Source organism: Rhineura floridana, chromosome 1 (assembly GCF_030035675.1).
Source record: "Rhineura floridana isolate rRhiFlo1 chromosome 1, rRhiFlo1.hap2, whole genome shotgun sequence".
Lineage (NCBI taxonomy): Eukaryota > Metazoa > Chordata > Lepidosauria > Squamata > Rhineuridae > Rhineura > Rhineura floridana.
This window is the reverse complement of record NC_084480.1, coordinates 129617294-129642165: the sequence shown is the minus strand read 5'-3', so window position 1 is coordinate 129642165 and position 24872 is coordinate 129617294. Positions and strand designations below refer to the sequence as shown.

General features: G+C 38.1%; 1 protein-coding gene across 3 annotated transcripts in view; it reads left to right on the top strand.

The window, feature by feature from the left end:
- The window catches only part of LPAR1 (lysophosphatidic acid receptor 1), a 99845-nt gene that overhangs the window by 30886 nt on the left and 44087 nt on the right, over nucleotides 1–24872 (top strand). For all 3 annotated transcript variants that reach the window (XM_061631912.1, XM_061631922.1, XM_061631932.1), the window contains exons 2-3: nucleotides 1710–1860; nucleotides 22496–23243. In XM_061631912.1, the coding sequence (XP_061487896.1) occupies nucleotides 1801–1860; nucleotides 22496–23243 (808 nt within the window). In that variant the 5' untranslated portion in view covers nucleotides 1710–1800. The remainder of the gene's footprint in view (nucleotides 1–1709; nucleotides 1861–22495; nucleotides 23244–24872) is intronic.

Genomic DNA, 24872 nt, shown 5'->3' with positions numbered 1-24872 from the left:
GAGGTTTGTCCATGAGGGAATGTGGCCCTCAGGCTGAAAAAGATACCCCACCATGGAATATTGGGGAAGTGTGTAGGACACTAAATAAATTTTATAACAGCTGTGTTTATGAGGGAGGGATGAAGGAGTAGTTTTCACCACAGTGTGCAATGCTTGAGATTGGGTGTGTGTGAGAGTTTTTAAATCTGACTCAGAAAAGTAATGCTGTCACAACATCACGAGCAATGCTAGCTGTAGAAGAAAGATATTGAAAGAAAGGACTCTTCTTAGCTAGGAACTAAATCTGAGCATCTATATCTAAAGGGACTAAAAGTCAGCAGATTACACAAGTAAAAGGTACCCGCTACAAGTCCCAAATAGTACTACAAGGCCTCTGTTTAAGGCTGTCTGGCGTCCTGAACAGGAACAGTTACATTGAGGGCTGGGGATACCCTGCATAAGTTCATTGCAAGAGGTGCCTTCTGTTTAACATTGTGGAATTCATCAGCTGTCATGGTATTAAGTTCCATGGATTGCTTTCAGCACATTTTGCAGGCGTTACATAAAACCTGTTAGCAATCTTTACTGAAGTGATGTTTAGCTAGATTGTAATAGGCTTAGATAAGTTTACTTTTATTTCTTTAATGTCAGTGATCTGTTGAACTCTCTAATTCAAACAATCTTAACTGAAAAGGAATTGATTGGCCTAAAACCCTGTATTCTGGGCGGTGAGGGGAGAAGCTGCGTGAAATATATAGATACAGGCTGCAGTCAGAAGATCTTCCAAACAATGGTTTGGAGCATTGGGAATAAGCTCAAATGTGCCCCTTCCTTTTCCATTGAACACTTCCATTATTTGCTGAATTCAGAGACAAAAGCAAATTATGGTTTGCTGCTAATGATCTCTCCCCTTCTCATCTCCTCTCTGAGCTCAGGAGAAGAGAAAGAGAATGTGTGCAAAATTGTTTCCGCTTTTCTTTCCCAATCCTCCAGTCCATTGTTTGGTGGATCATCTTTTTTACATGGCCATAGTTTTTACAGCATGAAAATGGAAAATGTTGGACAAACAAAACCTAACAGGATTCTTTAGGTGTGATAGAGCATACAGAGCACAGCACTTCTGCAGCTAAAATAAGCAAAACCATTTTAAAAGACCCAGGATTTTCCAGTTGGCTAAAAACTAAAAGACAGACTTTACCTGCATGGAAGTTTCTAAAGATTTGCATGAATATAACTGCCCCACGTAGGCACTGAGGAACAATGAGGCACAGTAGGTGCAGCACTAATATGGAACAATAACTTGTATCCTAACACTGGTGCTGGTTACCCCCACTACTGAATTCTACAAGATGCTGTGTAGTTGCAGATTCATAAAATTGGGGTCTTAAGATGCTGTGTAGTTGTAGATTTGTATAATTAGATTCTTGAACCGCTTAAAAATTTCTGAAATCTAGCTTGTGACATATTTTTTTTCTTTGTGTGAAAGAATGTATGGCTATGTAAGATGAAAATTGCTGTTGGAAGTAGCACTTGGTTTTTTAATGCCAACTTTTCATGTTTTGTGTTTAAAAATTGTCTTTCATTTTGCTTTGTTTTTTGGTAAATGATTATCCAACAGATGGGCTAAGTTAAATAATATTTACTAGAAACTGAAAAGTCTACCCTTTAGTCCATTTATAGTAAGTGCTTTTGATTTTTCTAAGGATCTAAAGTATGTTCCTCTCTTCTAGGCCCAAGTGTCAGCATGACCGAGAATTGACCCAGAATCTCAAGACTTTACCCAAACATCTGATACGACACCACTAACCCTGCGGTGTAACCATGGCAGACCCCTCAGCTGAGATACCCTTTTCTGTGATGACACAACCACAGCTAATTGAGGTAAGCGGAAGCAATTATAAGATTTTACTATGCTCTGCTGTTAAATTTATGTGTCTGCATAACTGTCAAGCTAGCATTGGTAAGCTCTGCTGGTAAGAGGATCATGCGCCATGCTAAATGGCCAGACTGCACAGCTGGTCAGCCTAAAAGGTCCCCAAGCTGTGACAGTATTTTAAGCTTTCTCTAGCTACTGCCACTGGTATGGTTTCAGAAGTATGTCAGAGTTAATAATGTTTTGAAAAAGCTATTACCTTTCTTCAGCTAATATTTTGCAAATGTAGTGCAGATAGAACTATTATATGAACCATACCCAGTTTTGCTGTACACGGGGTAAAATAGTTTTTAACCATAAGAAATTTACAGAAGCACATTAATGTGCTTGGTCTGGTCATGTGGCTTTTAAAGGGGAAGCCAACAAAGAGAGAAGTTTATGAAATGTTTTTTGTTTTGCACTATATCCATTCCAAAAGGAGAGCAGCTTTCCTCTGGTGATTTTGAAGTCAAATATATAGTCATTATGTTAGTAAACTGTTACTATAAAATGTACAGTTGATAAACTGAAAACTGACAAAGATGTTTGACTGTTGAATTCTGTTGGCCAAATAACTTCATGTTTTTCATGTATTTGTTATAATAAGGATGATCAAAATAGGAAATAAAATGTAGTGACTAATTGAAATAGTCTTATTCCTATGACTTACAAGGTAGACAATGGCTTGATTTTTTTCCTCCTCGTCCCTTCAGATTTGCCTGTTTCTGCTTCTCACTACATAGCTACCACATGGAGGCTGTTTAAAACTACCTCCTCATAGTGGCTGCTCCCCTGGAGAGCCTTTCAGTATGCCCTCCATCCTCTTCCCCAGTGCCTGGCTTCTCTACATGTCACTACTAAACATTCCTGGTGGCAGCTGCCAGTAGGACTGAAATAAGTGACATAGGATTGTATCCAATATTTGTCATCCATTGGAATTAATGGACATGGTTACCATGGGTTCATCGATTTCTGTGGGTGTACTCTGAGTAGAACGTAGACGGATTAAATCCATGTACTCTGAGGAGCACATAGACGGATTAAATCCATGTACTCTGAGTAGAACATAGATGGATTAAATCCATGTACTCTGAGTAGAACATAGATGGATTAAATCCATGTACTCTGAGTAGAACATAGATGGATTAAATCCATGTACTCTGAGTAGAACATAGATGGATTAAATCCTTAATGCACAGTAATCCACAGAGTGAGTCTGTACTCACATGATGACCCTTCTACGTGGAGCAACAGTAATGTGTGGACAGTTCCAGGCTATTGTTGTGAGAAGTAGCACTCTGACGGCATTATTTCACTTCTGGTATATGTCAGTTTTAGAATATGCCTGTCAGCAGTGTAATTGCATATTACATTTGTTCTTCTCATCCCCCGATGATTAGCCTCTAAGTTATCTGAAGGTGAATTGTAGCAGCTTTAGGATAAGAATGAAAATGCTTGAAAACCAAACAAATTGGAACACGCAGGGAAGCCTCTAAAAGCAAGAATTTATAGAGTACCAGGTATTTTTTCCTTCATGACAGCATGTGGAATAGTTAGTATTCAATATGCGCATTATGTGCTAAGGCTTTAATGGAATTGGTTTTTGTGGCCTCCTTGCTTTACCTGCCTCAATGGGTCACTAATAGAAAGCCCATTGTTTTTAAGGCCTCAGAATTCTGTTTATGTATTTTTTCCTGGGAAGGTTCATCAAAGCAAGGTAAACCTTAGGTGAAAGTAATCTGCGTTTGCAAAAGTCCAATATAATTCCTGGCTTATTTTTCTGAAGCAAAATCCAGTGATACGATAATTCCCTTTAAAACCTTCTGTTTCCTGTCCAAAGGAAAATGTCCTACTTAACTTAGTGGGGTCTTATTAATTTGCTTACAGTTTCTCCTATTTCATGAGTTTCACTGGTTGTTGTCCATTATTGTCTGAGACTTAATCCTGAATGAAGCAAGGAGTATGTGTCTGTAAAAATCACTGAAAAAAATGATTCACACTATATAATAAAACACTAGGGCTGAACAAGAGAAACCATGTAAGTGGCCAAATGGTTTAAAGTAAACTGCAAACCATAGTTTAAAATAAACATGCATGTTACTCTTCCCGTTCCTGCTGCTGCCACACCAGGATAAAACAAGCAAGAGAGACCAGCCTAGCATCTCAGAGAAATAAGCCACAATCAGCAAGCCAACCAAGGCTTGTTCTTAGCTTACTGTCTATGGACTGTTTGAGGGAAACAAACCATGAATGCTTGTTTTTCATGTAGCTGGAAGCCAGTCTCTGGTTTGTTCTCCCACTGGCACAGCAGGAGTGGGGGATGAACAATGTGCACCAGCATGCTGCTTATTCATGTTTGTAGTTAACCTTTGCTGGAATATAGGAGTTTCTCTTTTGTTGCCTGCTGAAAGAATTACCAAATAATAGAAAAGACAAGTATAGATGACTTGAGAGGTCTGGTAATAAAGCTAATATGTTTTATAGTGACTGATTATATAAAGCCAGAATATACACTACATTTTTTTTCTGGTGTGAGGCAGCATGATAGAGAGGTCCCACTTTTATGTATGTGTGTGTGTACCTGGGTTTCTGACACCACAGCAGAAAAGAAAGTGTGGCATGAGGTAGGAGGAAGGGCAAGAGGTAAAGGAACCCAAGTGAGCACAGTAGGGATTCTGCTGATCACATAATTCTTATGTGTGCATGTGGTGTGGGTTATATCTATGTTGGCCACTGCTATTTTTGTCTTCAGCATTGGATTCAATTTAACACAATGTCAACCCCACTGGAAGAGTGTGCTATGTAATTTATATAAACTACAGTGATAAAAGGCTGAAAATAGCCCTCAAGGAATGTGACACTTGGAATTTGGGTTATTCATTAACTCTTTCTCAAGAAAAATCCACTTGAGAGTTAAAAACAATATGACTTCCTGTTGTATACTCTATTTTTTCTGTCTTTTTGAAAGCTATTTTTCATTTTGTTATTCCATTGTAGTAATTTCACAATGAATAAATAGTAACAAAAGTCAACACCCTCTTTCGTTTTTTACTGGCAGTCTGTGGAGGTTTATAATCATAGCTTCCAGCAGGTCTCTAACAGTTTGTAATCATAGCTTCCAAAGAGGCAGGTCTCTGACCTTCTTGACATGCAATTGTTTCCATAGCCTCCCAGTTTCTGAAAATCCTTTTTTTGGTAACACACACTTTTCAGAATCTTCTCTGACATACGTAACTGTCCAGTTCAGATGACTTTATTTATTTATTTATTTATTATTTCAATTTATGTACCGCCCTTAGCAGAATAGCTCTCAGGGCGGTGAACAAACAAGATAAAATACAATATATCTTTGACAGTTGGTGCATGTTATATACTCAGGTTTTCAATTTAAATACAAATTGGAGAAAAAAGATAGTGGGATTTTCTTGTACTTTTCCTTTGGTCCTTGGAGATATGAACAATATTGTTCTACATTCAGAAATGAAAATGCTTGCAAGGAGCTGCAAACACTGTGATGCTGAACCAGAACTTTCTTCAAATGCTAATAGTTGGTTTGCTTTTTTATATAAATAAGTAAACATAACATCAGGAAGATGGGTGTCTTAAAATACCTTTTGCCTAGAATTCAACCTTTGACCATATTTTACATAATACTGTAATTGGAACAATTGTTTGCTTCCAATTCCTGATCAGCTTGGTGTAGTAGCTGACTGGCTCAACAACTGAAAGATAATGGAATCTTATCTGGTATGCCCTTCTTTGCTGAAAGCAAAATACAATTTGCGTATCTTGTATTTTCTTGAAGAGTCTATATTTAGTAGTTTTTAAAAAATAAAACATCCTGTTCACAAAGGCAAAAAAGTTCCTATCTCACATCAGAGTTTTCAAGGTTTTCAAAATAGATTTCTGCTGAAATCCAGCCTAGCCTACTGTTTGCTCTGAACAAAAATGCAGGAACGGCAGCAAATTTTTAAAGCTTATTAGAAGAGTAGGACACAGGAAACTATAATCCAGTATTCTTGTATCACAGCTTTAAATTCTTATACATTTATTTGTTTGCGTAATCTGACTTTCCACCATTTAAAGTAAGCCTACATATGGAGTATATAACTGTGTGTATATATGCCAAGGATGGTGCTCCCAGCATATTAAAACGCAAATCCTATTTATCTATTGCATTTGTATACCGCCCCATAGCCGAAGCTCTCTGGATGGTTTACAACAATTAAAAACATTAAAAACAAATATACAAATTTAAAAACACATTTTTAAAAAAGCAATTTTAAAAGACACGCTAAAATGCCTGGGAGAAGAAGAAAGTCTTGACCTGGCGCCAAAAAGATAGTGTTGGCGCCAGGCACACCTCGTCAACCACATCATTCCATAATATGGGGGCCACCACTGAGAAGGCCCTCTCCCTTATTGCCAGACTCCCAGATTCCCTCTGAGTAGGCACCCGGAGGAGGGCTTTGGATGTTGAGCGTATTGTACGGGTGGGTTCATATCGGGAGAGGCATTCCATCAGGTATTGTGGTCCCAAGCCGTGTAAGGCTTTATAGGTCAAAACCAGCACCTTGAAACGAGCTCGGAAACATAAAGGCACCCAGTGCAAGTGGGCCAGATTCGGTTTTATATGTTCGGACCGTCTGTTACCAATCTGGCCACTGCATTTTGCACAAGCTGCAGTTTCCAAACCATCTTCAAAGGCAGCCCCACATAGAGTGCATTGCGGTAATCTAATTTAGAGGTTACCAGAGCATGGACAACTGAAGCCAGGTTATCCCTGTCCAGATAGGGACTTTCTTGGGCCACCAACCAAAGTTGGTAGAAGGCACTCCGTACCACTGAGGCTACCTGAGCCTCAAGTGACAGAGATGATTCTAGGAGAACCCCCAAGCTACGAACCTGCTCCTTCAGGGGGAGTGCAACCCCATCCAGGACAGGTTGGACATCCACCATCCGGTCAGAAGAACCACCCACTAGCAGCATCTCAGTCTTGTCTGGATTGAGCCTCAGTTTATTAGCCCTCATCCAGTCCATTGTTGCAGCCAGGCACCGGTTCAGCACGTTGACAGCCTCACCTGAAGAAGATGAAAAGGAGAAATAGAGCTGCATGTCATCAGCATACTGATGGCAACACATTCCAAAGCTCCGGATGACCACACCCAACGGTTTCATGTAGATGTTGAACAGCATGGGGGACAGAACTGACCCCTGCAGAACCCCATACTGGAGAGTCCAGGGTGCCGAGCAGTGCTCCCCAAGCACCACCTTCTGGAGCTGACCCGCCAAGTAGGAGCAGAACCACCGCCATGCAGTCCCTCCCACTCCCAACTCAGCCAGACTTCCTAGAAGGATACCATGGTCGATGGTATCGAAAGCTGCTGAGAGATCAAGGAGAATCAACAGAGTCACACTCCCCGTCTCTCTCCCGACAAAGGTCATCATACAGGGTGACCAAGGCCATTTCCATGCCAGAACCAGGCCTGAAACTCGACTGAAATGGATCCAGATAATCGGTCTCAACCAAGAGTGTCTGGAGCTGGCCTGCCACCACTCGTTCCAGGACCTTGCCCAGGAATGGAACATTTGCTACTGGCCTATAGTTATTAAGATTTTCTGGGTCCAGGGAGGGTCTCTTCAGGAGTGGTCTCACTACTGCTTCTTTCAGGCAGCCAGGGACCACCCCCCTTGGAGAGAGGCATCCGCCAGGACTTAGACTCCAGTGTTATAGCAGGTGAATCACCTGGAGTATCCAGAGCACAGCCTTGTCCCGATTTCGTGCAACCGCTTCTGTGCTGGATCCTTGCCCTTCTTGGCTAATAAAAGCTAGCAGGGATGGAACAGCCGGCTGGACCAGGGAAGTGATTGATTGATTGATTGATTGATTGATTGCACTTGTATACAGCCCCATAGCCGAAGCTCTCTGGGCGGTTTACAGCAATCAAAAACATTAAAACAAATACACAATTTAAAAACATATTTTAAGAACAATTTAAAACACAATTTTAAAATTCAAAACAATATAAAAACAATTTAAAAACACATGCTAAAATGCCTGGGAGAAGAGGAAAGTCTTGACCTGGCACCGAAAAGATAACAGTGTTGGCGCCAGGCGCACCTCGTCAGCCACATCATTCCATAATTTGGGGGCCACCACTGAGTCCATTGTTGCAGCCAGGCACCAGTTCAGCACATTGACAGCCTCACCTGAAGAAGATGAAAAGGAGAAATGGAGCTGCGTGTCATCAGCATACTGATGGCAACGCACTCCAAAGCTCCGTATGACCGCACCCAACGGTTTCATGTCGATGTTGAACAGCATGGGGGACAGAACTGACCCCTGCGGAACCCCATACTGGAGAGTCCAGGGTGCCGAGTAATGTTCCCCAAGCACCACCTTCTGGAGGCGACCTGCCAAGGAGCGGAACCACTGCAATGCAGTCCCTCCCACTCCCAACTCAGGCAGTCTCCCCAGAAGGATACCATGGTCGATGGTATCAAAAGCCACTGAGAGATCAAGGAGAATCAGCAGAGTCACACTCCCCCTGTCTCTCTCCCGACAAAGGTCATACAGAGGGCGACTAAGGCTGTTTCTGTGCCAAAACCAGGCCTGAAACCTGATTGAAATGGATCCAGATAATTGGTCTCATCCAAGAGTGTCTGGAGCTGGCCTGCAACCACTTGTTCCAGGACCTTGCCCAGGAATGGAACATTTGCTACTGGCCTATAGTTATTAAAATTTTCTGGGTCCAGGGAGGGCCTCTTTAGGAGCGGTCTCACTACTGCCTCTTTCAGGCAGCCAGGGATCACCCCCTCTCGCAGAGAGGCATTAATCACTTCCCTGGTCCAGCTGGCTGTTCCATCCCTGCTAGCTTTTATTAGCCAAGAAGGGCAAGGATCCACCACAGAAGTGGTTGCATGAACCTGTCCAAGCACCTTGTCAACGTCCTCAAGCTGCACTAACTGAAATTCATCCAAGAAGTCGGGACAAGGCTGTGCTCTGGATACCTCACTTGATTCACCTGCTAAAACTTTGGAGTCTAAGTCCTGGCGGATGCTAAATATTTTATCCTGGAAGTGCCTAGCAAATTCATTACAGCAGGCGTCAGATGGTTCTACCATGTCCCTGGGGCCAGAGTGTAATAGCCCCCGGACAATTCTGAAGAGCTCCACTGGGCGGCAGATTGATGATTTGATAGTGGCAGCAAAATATTGTTTTTTTGCTGCCCTCACTGCCCCTAAATACAGCTTACTATAGGCACTTACCAGTGTATAATTGCATCCACTAGGAGTTCGCCTCCATCTGCACTCAAGCCGTCTCCTATATTGTTTCATCGCTCTCAGCTCTGGGGTATACCATGGAGCCGTACGAGCTCTACACAGGAGAGGGCGCTCAGGAGCAATCATGTCAACCACCCAGGTCATTTCTGTATTTCACAGTTCAGCTAGGGTTTCAACAGGAGCGCCAGCCCTGTCAGCCAGAAATCTCCCCAGAGCCCTTTAGAAAACTTCGTTGCTGCAAAACTAAAAAGGTGACATAGGAATAGTGAAATGACTGAAAGTGGAACGCTGTTCTTTTTAAATGTCTTTTTAAATATAGATATGCACAAGGTTATTGAGTGAATGGAATGCATGAAGTGAACCACAGTTTGATTATACTATAGCCAGCGTGGATTTTTCGCATTCCACTGTTAAATTGAAAATATCGCCCATGCCATTCTGCTGCTTCCTCTGACCACATTTCAAAACAAAATAATAAAAAATGTGTAGTCCTGAACTCAGAAACACTGGCTTAACAACCCTCTAAGTTTTCATGATGATACACACACAAAAAGAGAGAGAGTCCACAGGTGAAAGTTGAAAACAGGAGTAAAAAATTCCAGAAGCCTGGTGGACTTTTTCTGAAATGTCATAATTTTTTGAGATTCATTAAAAATCAGACATGTAAATAGAGTACCTATAATCATATCACTGACCTTGCCCCATACTCTGGGCTTTATCTTTCAGAGTTTAATAGTTTTAAAAAAATGCATGGCTGATTTTAAATTAATGTAAGAAAAATTAAAATTGGAGTCTATGATAATATGCACGCAAGGAACCAATTGTCATGTTCTAAAAATCTGACTAACAGCTATTTGGCTTGGAGCCAATGTAGTCCATCTGCTGAGCAGGGTTAGCCTGGGTATGCTTTTGGGAGGGAGACTACATGTGTCTGGTGTAGAATAAAAAGGTAGGGTAAGCCCCCCCAAATAATGATGCTGTTAACAATGTTTTCCTTTTGGAAAAGAAAGGAAAGAAAAAGGGCTTTCTCTCTGCCTGTTGCCGACCCAGCCACCCAATCTGCCCTCCTCCCCTCTATCCCCTCCCTCCTCCCACTCACCATATGCTCAAAGGCACATGTTACCAAATTCTTCCAAGCTACAGAGGAAGTGGATTGGACTGTGAAAGACCAACCCAAATGTCTTTGCATTTCTACAAATGAGTAGGCCAGTAGAATATCTCAGAGAGGAGGCCATGTCTGCAAGGTCTTTTGCCTATTAGAGAGTAATGGAAATAAGCTGTCCATGCAAAAGATGGACAAAACAAAGAAGGGTGCTTGCCTGTTAGTCCGTTTTCTCTTTGAAGAAAAGATAAACGTATCGCATTAAACAGATAGAGCTTGTTCGGAAGTCCGTCCGGCATTGCTGGCTGGACCTTTTCTCATAAATTAATGAAATCCAGTCCTCCCAACAAAAACAGGCTTTTGAGGTTGATCTCTACGTTTCTCCCTGCCCGGGAGAAATTTCATCAGTCAAAAAAAAAATGTTCTGACTGATTTATATCTGAATAAGCTTCTTTTGAGGCGGGAGCCCGTCTCAAAAGCAGGCACAAGCGAAGTCACCCTTCCCGGAAGTCAACGGACTAACAGGTAAGCACCCTTCTTTCTATTTTTTTTTTTACTTGGTTTAAATTGTTGCAGCAAAAAGAGATTTGTCAAATGAATCAGCTTTAAAGAACTTCTGGGTGAGCTATAACTCTTCTCTGTTATTCACGAAATTAACAGCTTATCTCTGTTTCTATTGCAAAAAGCTGTCCTGGAAGTGCATTCTAAAGATATAAACAGAAGAGGGATTTCTATTCCGAGGAACATTATATTGTCTGGGACTATTCTCTTTTTGGTCTATTTTATTTTGACGAATCTGCTTCTTCACGACGCCACTAACTGTTTTGATGCTGGGAACTAAATTTGTTTTGTGTTCTTGAACATAGAGAGATAAGGCAGGCTGCTCTGTTTATACTGTGATGTCATCAAGCCTGGAATATTAACAGGAGTGCTCAGCTGGTGACCGTCTCTGAGAGATCTCTGCCTCAGAGGAAGCTTTTTTCAGTTTAAAAGCCAGCCAAGAGGAAACTTTGACTGGCTTAAATGTTCTCCAAGGTATTGGAGAACCGATCAGATTTTCCACAGGACTTCGTTGAGCTGTCGGCTGCTGGAATTGATCAGGAAATCCCTGAGATAAGAAGGCATGCCGATCGGCTGAAGATGGAGTCAGGACTTCCAGCAAGCTGCACTGGAAAAAAGCGAAGCGTTTTTTTTTTCTTCTTAAAAAAACGTCCTTAACCAGCAAGCCTACTTCTGTCTAAATCTTATCATTTGGCTTAAATTACTACAATAAAAGGGATTTGTTTACGAATCAGCAACTGAGAAATCTGGGTGAGTCATACTTTTTTTCTTTTAAATATAATTAAGGAAGAAAGAAAATGTAAACAACTTATATATATATTTTTTTACGACAAAACGCTGGCCTGAATTTGGAGTTTTAAAGTTTAAAAACGGATGAGAGGTAATTATTATTTGATGGAAATATATTTTGGACTATTTTTCTCCTTGGACTATTTCTTTTTGGACGAATCTGCTGTTCGTATATGTTACTAATTGCTTGGTGTTGTGAACCAGAATTGTTTTGCATTCCTGGACGTAGATAAGAACTGTGCTGTGCTGGCCGGACTATAATAACAGGCCTGGAATATTAACTCTTTTGTTGGTGGAGGAAAAAAAAAAGAAATAGATTGCCTCTAGGTTTTGGAACAGTGGTTAATATCAGAAATTAAAGGCTTCTTTCGAGAATGACAACTAAAAAAGCAACTAAGGCCCAGGAGCGAAGAGGTTCAATTGACCCACAGGAAGGGGCTATACCCCCAGATATGTTTCAAAAAATAATGGAAGGGATTAATGATATAAAACAGGAAATGAAAACTGAATTGATAGATATAAAAGACTATATTAAAACACAAGTGGATGAGATTAAAGGGACAATTGGGCAAATAAAGGAGGATGCAAAAAATACTAAAGAAAAGGTACAAATCTTGGAGAATAGAACAGATATATTAAATCTGGAATTAGAAAAAAGCTTGGACTATATGGCTGTGACTGAAATGAGAAATAAAGAACATTGTTTGAGATTCCGTGCAATCCCTGAGGAAACAGGTGAAGACATCAGAGATAAAATTGTTAATGCTTTAGTAAAATTTCTGGATTTGAATGAAGATCGGATGAAATTTGAAATAGACAAAGTTTATAGAATTAATTCCAGATATGCAACAATGAAAAAAATTCCAAGAGATGTGCTTGTTCATTTTATAAAGAAGACGACCAGAGATATGGTATTACAGCAACATTTTAAAAATACCTTTAAAATTGATGGTAAGGAAATACTGGTGATGAAAGAAATTCCAATTAGACTTTTACGTAAGAGAAAAGAATATGCTTTCTTTACAGAAAAACTTAAGCAATGCAAAATTCAATTTAGATGGGATGTTCCAGAAGGAGTGATCTTTACATTCAGACAACAGAAATATAGATTGAATACTGTTCAAAAAGCAAGGGACTTCTTGAGAAAAGCTTCAAAAGACATGGAAGAAGATAAACTCAAAGATATGGATATAATTCCTGGGAAACAAAGTCAACAAGAACATGCAGAGGAGGGGAAGGAAGATGATGGATTAAAAGGAGCATCAGGCACATTTTAAAATACACGCTTAAAGATGGATTACAAATATCTAACTTGGAATATAAATGGAGCCAACACGGCGCAGTAGAGAAAGAAAGTGTTTCATTATTTGAAAAAATTAAAATTGGATATAATTTGTTTACAAGAAACTCATTAAGAAGAAAGATTCCAAATATTTGATTTGTAAAAATTTGGGTGAAGAATTTATTTCGGCTGGACCAAAAAAAAAAAATGGAGTTGTTCTTTACATTAACCCACAATTGCTTCCTAAATTGGTATTACTGGATGATAGTGGTAGATTTGTGGGGGTTGAAATTACTTTACAGGGTACAAACATTTTGATAGTGGGTATTTATGCCCCCAGTGAAGATAAAACAAGGTTTTACACAGGACTTATGGAAAAATTGTCAGAGTTTTCATATGATCATTGGTGCGTCATGGGTGATTGGAATGGGGTAATCTCACCAAAAATTGATAGACTTTCTGAAAAAAATATTAAAGAGACACAGGGTAAATTACCGAAGATTTGCTTTGAACTGATGGAACATTTAGAATTGGTGGATACCTGGAGATATATAAATGATAACGCAAAGGAATTTACTTATTTTTCAGAAAGACACAAAACATTCTCGAGGATTGATATGATTTGGATGTCTAAAATTCTAGCGAAGGATATTTTTAAAATGGATATATTACCAAAAACTTTTTCGGACCACAATCCTGTGATATTAACTTTAAAAAAAAAAATCTTGGATTTAGATGGAGACTAAATGAATCTTTATTACAGAATGACAAAGTAGTACAAGAATGTAAGAAGAAATTAAAAGAGTTTTTTGAACATAATTTACATAAAGGAACAAATGAAAATATCGTTTGGGATACAAGTAAGGCATTTATGAGGGGATATTTTATTAAATGTAACTCTGAATTAAAAAAAAAGAAACAACAGAAAATGCAATTAATTTTGGAAGAAATAAAACAAAAAGAGGAAGAATTGAAAAAGAATCCAACTAAAGTTTCTATTGTAAATCAAATTAAAATGTTACAGAAGCAAGTATCAATGCTGACAGTTAGAGAAATTGAAAGGAAACTAAATTTTGCTAAACAAAGGACTTTTGAATTTGCGGATAAACCAGGGAAATGGTTAGCATATAAATTAAGAAAAGAACGTCAAAAAAATATTATTTTAAAGATACAAGAAGGAGATGAGACGCTGACAGATAATGTAAAAATCAAAGATTTTTCATCAGTATTATTCAACATTGTACAAGTGTCAGGAAATTCCATCTGAAAAAATAGAAGAGTATATATCTAAACAGAATTTGCCTAAAATTACAGACTTTCAGAGACAAGCTATTAATGGCCCTATTACGTCAAGAGAGATATCTGAAGCTATAAACAAAATTAAATTAGGAAAGGCGCCAGGACCAGATGGGTTATCTGCAATGTATTATAAATGTTTGGAGGAAGAACTCTTGCTACCTTTACAGTCTACAATGAATTTTATTCTGCAAGAGGGAAAGATACCGGATAGTTGGAAAAATGCTAATATAACATTAATACCTAAAGAGGAGCAAGATTTAACTAAAACAAAAAATTATCGGCCAATATCTCTATTGAATAATGACTATAAAATTTTTACAATGATCTTGGCAGAAAGATTGAAAATAATATTGCAACAATTTATCCAGGAAGATCAATCAGGGTTTTTACCTAAAAGACAATTACGTGACAACTTCAGGAATGTCTTGAATGTGTTGGAATATTTAGAACAACGAAATGATAAACAAGCAGCTTTGATTTTTTTAGATGCTGAAAAAGCATTTGATAATTTGAATTGGAAATTTATGTTTCAGGTTTTGGAGCAAATGGATTTTGGAGACAATTTTATAAAATGGATTAGATCGATTTATACATCTCAGAAGGCTCAGATAATTGTTAACGGAGATTTAACGGATTCATGTGAAATACAAAAGGGTACAAGACAGGGATGTCCATTATCTCCCCTTTTATTTATTCTGGTCTTAGAAGTGCTGCTTAGAGATATAAGGCAAGATAAAAGGATTTCGGGATTAAAGATAAAAAAAGAAGAATATAAATTGAGAGCATTTGCTGATGATTTGATAATTGTACTAGAAAACCCTTTGGAAGGAATTAATGTATTGATGGACAAATTAAAAGAATTTGGACCGTTAGCAGGATTTAAGATCAACAATCAAAAAACAAAGATGTTGGTGAAAAATTTAACTTTAAGGGAACAGAAAGAGTTAATGGACAAGACAGATTTTACAATAGAGAAAAAGTTGAAATATTTAGGTATCATTATGACAAATAAAAATTCAAAGTTGTTTCATAATAATTATGAAAAATTATGGACAGAGATTAAGAAAGATTTGCTAAGATGGGATAAACTACAATTGTCATTAATGGGTAGAATATCTGTGATAAAAATGAATGTATTACCGAGAATGATGTTTTTGTTTCAAACAATACCTGTAATATCCTCTGATTTACCTTTTAAACAATGGCAAAAAGATATCTCTAGATTTGTATGGCAAGGAAAAAAACCAAGAGTTAAATTTAAACTACTACAAGATGCCAAAGAAAGAGGAGGACTGGGATTACCAAATCTGAGACTTTATTTTGCTGCCTGCTGTCTAGTCTGGATAAAGGAATGGATCTTATTGAGGAATAAAAGACTATTGGATTTGGAGGGCCATAATTTGAAGTGGGGATGGCATGGATATCTATGGTATGACAAAGTAAAAGTAAATGTAGACTTTAACAATCATTTTATAAGACGTCCTCTGTTGAAAATATGGAATAGATATAAACCAAGGTTTTATTCGAAAATACCATTATGTGTCTCAAGTCAAGAAGCGTTTTACAGAAGAGAAATGGCTGGAAAAGAGAAATGGTTAACTTATCAAGAACTATTAGAAAATGTACATGGAGAATATATAATGAAAGAGAGAGAACAACTGACAAAGGAAGGATATAGTTTTCAATGGTTTGCCTATTTACAATTGTTAGAAAGATATAAAATGGACAAGAAAATGTATGGGTTTGAAATAAATAAATTTGATTTTGAAATAGGTTTGTGTACAAATGATGAATGCATAATTGCAAAAATGTATAAATTTTTATTAAAAATGGACATGGAAGAAGAACAAGTAAAAGAGTGTATGGTTAAGTGGGCAAAAAAATGTGGTTATAACATACAAATGGATCAATGGGAAAATATGTGGAAAAAAGGCTTGAAATTTACACTATGCTATAATCTTAAAGAAAATTTCTATAAAATGATGTACCGTTGGTACATGACTCCAGAAAAGTTGTCAAAAATGTATAGTAATGTTTCTAATGTTTGTTGAAAATGTAAACAACAAGAAGGATCATTTTATCATATGTGGTGGCTGTGTAAAAAGGCAAAATCATTTTGGGCACAGATAGGTAGGAAGATGCAAAAAATTCTAAAGATAAATATTCAGTCAAAACCAGAATTTTTTTTTATTGGGTTTTATGGATAAACAAATAGAAAAGAAATATGGAAGAATAATATTATAATATGATTACGGCAGCAAGATTATTATATGCACAAAAGTGGAAAATGGAATCAACACCAACAACGGAAGAATGGCTATTAAAATTAATGGACTTAGTAGAAATGGATAAATTGACATGTCTACTTAGAGAAAAATCGACAGATACATTTCTTAAGGAATGGAAGCCTCTCTTAGACTTTTTGTTGAAAGATCAAAATAAAATGATGATATTGGGATTTGACGATTAACTAAGACAGCCTATGGAGAAAAGTGATTCTGTATGTATACATTAAGGGACAGGTTTGATGTATATTATATACTTATAGCTGATCTGCGACAAATCGGAAGTCAACTATTTTTTTTTTGTTGTTGTTGTATTGTTATGTTTTTTTACTTTGTTCTGTTTGTCTTTTAAAAAATTTGAATAAAAATTATTAAAAAAACCCCTAATAATTAAAACAGCTATTATTTAAAAAACCATTCTGGAAAAAAAAAAAAAAGCCTGGAATATTAACCCAATTGTTGCTGAAATAAGAAGTGGTTCTTCTTTATTTTTGTTTTGTTTTGTTTTCGTGGTTTTAAAAATGGCAATCAAGAAAGTGGCTGAGAATCTGGAAGTAATTATGTTTCAGAAAATAATGGATGAGATTGAGATAACGAAACAAACCCTGCGACAGGGCAATAAGGAGCTGAAAATTGAACTGAGCAAAATGACGCAGGAGCTTAAAGAAATAGGGGATCCTGTGAGAGAGGAGAATGAGATCAGAGATGAGAAAAGAAAAAATAAAGGGAAGATACAAGCCCTGGAGATTGGAACAAATGTGGAATTGGAAAAAGATCTGGAGTTTATGGATATTAGAAATAAAATCTACTGTTTGGAATTTAACGTTATCTCTGAAGAAATTAATGAAGATATTAGAGATAAAGTTATCAATGGCTTGGATAATCTTCTGGACTGGAATGACGTGATGGAGCTTGATATAGAGAAAATCTATGGAATTAACTGCAGCCATGTGACAATGGAAAAACTCTCAAGAGATGAGCCAGTGCATTTTGTAAAAAAGAAGAACAGAGATATGACTTTACAACAATATTTCAGCAACTTATTCAGAATTGATGGCAAGAAAATATTTGGGATAGAGGAAATTCCCATCAGACTCTTATTATATGACTATGGCTATGACAGCAAGATTATTATGGAATACTGATAATGGAAGATTGGACACTGAAATTGCTGGACTTAACAGGACTATTGAAGATGGAAGATGGAATTAATATGGATAATGGAATAATGGCTATTGAAATTATTGGACCTAACAGATTTTGATGAGACGGATTAATCGATATATTTATTTGGACTATGGTTATGACAATAAAATTATTATTATTGAGATGGATTAATCAACATGTTTATTTGGAGAAAAATTGATAGATATATTTCTTAAAGAATTGAAACCTCTCTTTGACTTTTTGTGGAAAGAATAAAGTAATGTTTATGAGATTTGATGATTAATTAAGATAACTACTGGAGGAAAGTGATTTTATAATATCATTTAAGAGACAGGATTGTTATATATTGTAGACCTACAACTGATTTGATCTGCGACAAATGGGAAGTCAACATTTTATTTTTTTGTTTAATCATTTTTGTTTTGTTTTGTTTTTTGTCTTTGAATGTTTTATGATTTTGTTTTGTATGTTTTATGAAAATTTGAATAAAAATTATTGTAAAAAAAAAACAAAAGATGGACAAAACACATTAAAGTACAGTGTGAGAAAGTTACTATGAATTTTTTAAAAATGAAATGTTTGTATTGCCTAACCCACAAACTGTGCAGCATAAGGTTTACTGGGAACTACAGACCAGTCAGCCTGACATCAATCCCTGGGAAAATTCTGGAGCAGATTATAAAATAGGTCAATCTGTAAGCACCTTGAAACCAATGCAGTGATTACTAAAAGCCAACATGGATTGGTCTAGAACAAATCCTGCCAGACTAATCTCATTTTTTGATTGAGTAACCTCCCTAGTAAACTATGGGAATGCTGTGGACATAATATATCTCGACTTCAGAAAAGGTTTTGACAAAGTGCCCCATGATATTCTGATTAGCGAACGAGCTAAACATTGGCTGGATGGAACAACTGTCAATGGATCCACAGTTGATTACAGAAACGTACTCAAAGGGTGCTTATCAGTGGTTCCTTCTCAAACGGGACAGGTAATGAGCGGCGTACCATAGGGCTCAGTCCTGGGTCCAGTACTCTTCAACATTTTTATTAATTACTTGGATGAGGAGGTGTAGGGAATTCATACCAAATTTGCAGATGATACAAAATTGGGAGGGATAGCTAATACCCTGGAAGACAGAAACAAAATTCAAAGTGATCTTGATAGGCTGGAGCACTGAGATGAAAACAACAGAATGAAATTTAACAGGGATGAGTGCAAAGTTCCATACCTAGGTAAAAGAAAACAAATACACAGTTATAAGATGGGGGATTCTTGTCTCAGCAGTACTACATGCAAGAAGGATCTTGGAATTGTCGTTGATCACAAGCTGAATATGAGCCAACAGTGCAATGTGGCTGCAAAAAAGGCAAATGCTATTTTAGGCTGCAATACCAGAAGTATAGTTTCCAAATCGTGTGAAGTATTAGTTCCCCTCTATTCAGCACTGGTTAGGCCTCATCTTGAGTATTGAGTCCAGTTCTGGTCTCCGCACTTTAAGAAGGATGCAGACAGACTGGCAGAGGAGGGCAACAAGGATGATCAGGGGACTGGAAACAAAACCCTATGAAGAGAGACTGAAAGAAATGACCATGTTTAGCCTTGAGAAGAGAATACTGAGGGGAGATATGATAGCACTTTTCATATACTTGAAAGGTTATTAAACAGAGGAGGGCCAAGATCTCTTCTTGATCATCCCAGAGTGCACTGCAGGACATGGAATAATAGCCTCAAATACGACAATGGAACCAATTACCTAGGGAAGTGGTGGGCTGTCCAACACTGGAGGCATTCAAGAGGCACAGCCACCTATCAGGTATGCTTTATGTTGGATTCCTGCACTGAGCAGGGGGTTGGACTCGATGGCCTTATAGGCCCCTTCCAGCTCTGTTATTTTACTGTAATACAGCATACCACTGTTTGGGAATATACATTTCTAGCCACCAAGTAATAGTTTTCTTTGTATTCTATAAGCTATAAATAGATAGCATGACAGGATAGCAAACCCTCTGAATTGCATTTCGTGATTAGGATCATATCAGTTCAGAGCATGCCCCAGGATAAAACTTGTTGATTATAATTAATTTTGTGAGGGGAAAAAAAGAATAGGCAGTAGGCAGTGATATTCTTAGCTTAAGATTTTCAAACAATTTCCTTTGTCTGTTACGGATGAGCAACGATGGACTGAACATTCCTGTTGACTTTTCAACTACTGACTGAAAAAAAAGAAATTGTAGCTGATGGAACAACAGAAGTTGCAAAATTATGTGGATATTCCTACCATCAATGCTGATTTTGACTAATATTTCACTTTCCACTGCATAGTTTTCAGACTTGTTAGTTCCACGTAGTCTTTTCACTAGGAAGTGAAATCCATCAGCATTCATAACTTTAATCCTGCTTATTAGGAGATATCTATTATACATTGCCATCTGTAAATGATTACATATGGCATACATATGGCACATACCTGAGCATTACAGGACATAACTACATTATGGACTAAAACTGGTTTAGTAGTTTATCCCTGTTATAAGGGGACTAGAGACCAGCAGTCGCTCACACGTAACAATTACATCAAAAGGCACTCCTCAGAATTGTATGGGGGAAGCTACCACAAATAAACTGGAATAAAACTTACTTAAGTTTATAATGCAGGCATGCCATAAGGTAGTCAAGTGTTTCAGCAAGAGATAGCAAATGCAGTATTAGTGTGAAACCCACTAACTGAATTTTCTCTTTGTGCCTTGTGATACATAAAATCTATTTGTCTACTGGTTAGGCAGCAAGGTTGAAAATTACTTCAGCTTAAAAGACTTTTAACTGTAAAAGAAATTTTTTTACCTGTAAAGGTACCTTTTGTTATCAGTACTACACAGTTACTATTAGAGACGGGCAAGGTCCCTCTTCCTCATGTCAGATTAGCTTGGAAATTAACTGAGCTATTTCCAGAACAATATTTATTTATTTATATACCGCCCCATAGCCGAACCTCTCTGGGCAGTTTACAGTAACTATTAAGCTTGGAAATTAACTGAGCTATTTCCAGAAATACATCAACTCTGTCCCAAGCCAATCCAGCTTCTCACACACACCGTACTCCCTCCCACCTCACCGTTTCATTTAAGGATAACTGACTAGAGGCTTATCTACACGGGAGCATTTCTTCATAGCAAATACACTGCTTTTACTGTCATAATAGATTTGCAAGGTCCACACTTGGTGCTCAATGGTAGCTTCAAACCCGTTGTTTTCCATTCACATAAGTAGGAGTATTAGTGTTGCTGTTTCCTTGTGGCCCTGCCCTCTAATTTACATCTTTACTCCCTCTGGTTGCTCAGTTACTGGGCATGGGCAAATATTTTTGACCTGTGCAGTAATTTCTACTCCCACCTGCTCCTACCGCTTCCTGAAGTTTGGCAGTTGAAAAGAAGTGGGGTCATCTGCCCTCCCTTTCTCTGCTGCCCCTTGCTTTTTCTGAGTTAATTTTTCCCCACTGGAAAAACAAATCAGTATACTATCGATATTTTAAATAAAATTTTGATATCAATATTTATATTTTCTCAAAATTCAATATCAATATTTATATTTTCTCAAAATTCGGTATCAATATTTATATTTTCTCAAAATACCGATATTAATAATGATATTTTCAGGTGGCCCTTTTCTTAAAATCTACTTTATATTTTTTTTGGGGGGGGGGGGAAATGGGAAACCAGGCACAGAGAGATGTTACTTCAAAATTCTCTCTGCAAAGTTAGAGAATATGAGAAAGAATGATAAAATCCAATGGCAATTCCCATCGCTAGTTACAAGGAGTGAAGAAAGTTTACTTAGGAAGGGAGGGAGGGCTGCAGCAAACTGTGAAATGGGGAAGACAGAGCAGTTCTAAACTTTTTGTATTGTCAGCAGATTGGGTTAGTACGGATTTACAGAGAGAAAACTGCATGATAGCTTCTGTTTGCCAGTAACGTGAACTAGAGATAGGTCATGTAAGCCATGCAAATTAAAAGGAGATGTGAATAGCATCAAAAATACACTAAACCACCATGTAGATGAGCCCATAGTCAGTGACAGTGGGAACAGCAGTACATGGAGAGAGAGAGAGAATGAGAGAGACCTGTCCCTCTAAGTGTCCTGAACAGGGCAATAGTCTTCCTGGAAGCATGGCTACTGCCATGCAAAGAACTACATCCCCTATAGCCTCTTTCAAGAACCACCGGAACTTTTGGTAGTCAGTGCAGACCTCCCTCCTTCCCCCTTTCCTTGCACTACTACTTCTCCTACTTTTACCAGCCTAGTAAGTTGTCTTTAAAATGGATGGTAGAGGGTGGATTGGGAATTGGATGTGCTAGTGTGGGGGGTAGGAGTGAAGCTGAGAATTCTTCTCTGGCTCAGATTTTAATTTGGGTCTCGATAATGTTTTTTAGTTTGTTTTCTTTTTCTGAAGTGAAGCATTGTATCCAGACATGACCCAAGACAGTTTCACCAGTATCCCTGTTCAATAATCATATTTGTTTAATATTTGGTAATTCTGAAATTGATACCAATGACTACAAATTGGACATATGCTATGTTTCCTGTTAAATTGGACAGGTGCAGCTCCACCAGTGTGTCCATTGTAGAAGGGCTACATGTATTTTTTTAATAGTCATAGTTTTAATGCTTTCCTAGGATGTAATTATAATGCGGGAGGTCTAAGACTCCCCACTCCCTTCATTGTTTTTGGTTTTGTTGTTGCTTTTGCTTACCTCTTTTAGTCATTTTTCTTTTTCTGACACTTCAGTACTTCCACATCCTAACTTCTAATTTTGCTTTGTTTTCTTCTTTTCAGTCCACAGCCATGAGTGAACCACAGTGCTACTACAATGAAACCATTGCCTTCTTTTATAACAGAAGTGGGAAATATCTAGCCACTGAATGGAACACTGTGAGCAAGCTTGTGATGGGCCTCGGGATTACAGTGTGTGTCTTCATCATGCTAGCCAACCTCTTAGTTATGGTGGCCATCTACGTCAACAGGCGTTTTCACTTTCCTATTTATTACCTAATGGCTAACTTAGCTGCTGCTGACTTCTTTGCAGGGTTGGCATATTTTTACCTAATGTTTAACACAGGACCCAATACTAGAAGATTGACTGTAAGTACCTGGCTCCTTCGTCAGGGTCTTATTGACACTAGCCTGACAGCCTCTGTTGCCAACTTGCTGGCTATTGCCATTGAGAGGCACATCACAGTATTCCGCATGCAGCTACATACCCGGATGAGTAATCGGCGAGTGGTGGTGGTAATTGTTGTCATCTGGACTATGGCTATTGTCATGGGTGCTATACCAAGTGTGGGCTGGAATTGCATCTGTGATCTCGATCACTGTTCCAACATGGCACCACTCTATAGTGACTCTTACTTGGTCTTCTGGGCTATTTTCAATCTGGTCACCTTTGTAGTCATGGTGGTCTTGTATGCTCATATCTTTGGGTATGTGCGCCAGAGGACTATGAGAATGTCTAGGCACAGTTCTGGACCACGTAGGAATCGGGACACCATGATGAGTCTTCTGAAGACTGTGGTCATTGTGCTTGGTGAGTATGTCAGGCAGAATTTTTCTCAAAACCATCCCAATTGAACACCATTCAGTCCTTGCTGGGACAACGGAAGATTCATTTCCCCCAGTAGTCTTTTGGTATTGTATTTCATGAAAATGCTGTTATGTTAAAAATATTTTATACTGTAAAACACTCCTTTGAAGACAAGCATATTGACATGTACATTGAAACATTTCCCATTTCAATAGTATCTTATTCTGCACATATTTAGTCCTAAATCTTTCCAAGTCATAGTCTGCTGAGACGAATAGCATAGTTTACTTTTCTCTTTTTAGAATACTATTTTCATCAAAACTTAACACCCGTATTATAAAAAATGCAAGTTTCAGAGTTAACTCCCCACCCTGCCCCCTGTATTCTGGTCAGCCCCTGTGGTGCACTTCTTTTTAACTTCTGAGATGAGGCCATTTTAGAAACATATTTTGGTTCTTCCAACATTATCTCATAGATATGAGAGTCACTGCAGTGATGCTGCTGTGGAAAGGAACCATATCATAGGAGTCCTTCCATATGATCTCAAGCTTCTGACACTACTAAAGTAGCATGGAAAGGAGGCATACTGCGCTGACTTCCTCCCTGCTGAGGTCACATTAGTAGGGATGCTTAACTTTCAGGACACTTCCACATATATACGGTCTACAACAAAAGAACTATCTGAAGGCATTTTATTAGAACCTTTTTGCTTGGTAGTTAATGCCTAGTGTATGCAATTAAGCATGTCTTTGCAGCAGACAGTTTGCAGGCTATTACTCAGCATCCTTCTTTTATTCTTTTTGTTCAATCAGAAGACAGCTACAATCCAAACACAAATTGCATATTCTGATAGTTAGGGGGAGGGTGGAACGCTTGTTTTCTGTTGCTGAAAACAGAACAAAGGTGTTGCATGTTAGTGTTAGTTATACTGAAATAAGCCTTAATAATAGTGATGATTCTTAGTATTGTTTTGATAGTAATTGTTAGGCTTGGAGCCAGCACATGCTGTGTCTTTCTAAATATTTAAACACACACATAGCTCTCAGCAGTATCAGCCCTCATTATGCAGTCTTTATCTCTCTCTCTTTCTCCTTCACATGCATACATAAAAATGTATATGGAGAATTTTTTCTTAGAAAACTAGAATATCATGCATTTTGGTGCAGTTAAATTCACTGCAATTTCCTGCCATCTTGGTATATCAGTTACTTTATGAAAGTGATTTCCATATTCTTTTACTAAATGGACATGCCAGCAAAAACTGGCATTCATTATTTTAAAGTTGACTTCTTGAACTCCTTTCAAATTTGAACTGCTTTGTCCCCAACGCCTATTGCAAGCAGGCAGCCCATCCGATTCAAAATTACTGTTTTAAGAAAGAAATGCACTGGAACAGTCGATCTGATGTTTTTCCTTAACAAATCCTTTTGTGTGATATCCAACTAAGTCAGACTCAGAGAAGACCCATTGAAATTAGTGGACTTAAAGTAAGTCAGTTGGATTCAGTGGGTCTACTCTTGAGTTTGACTAACATTGGATATTACACTTTATCTGTATGGCGCGATAAGGATATGTCTACACGAAAGCTTCCTACAGTCCTATATTTGGGAGATGGGGGAGCAGAAATGTGGG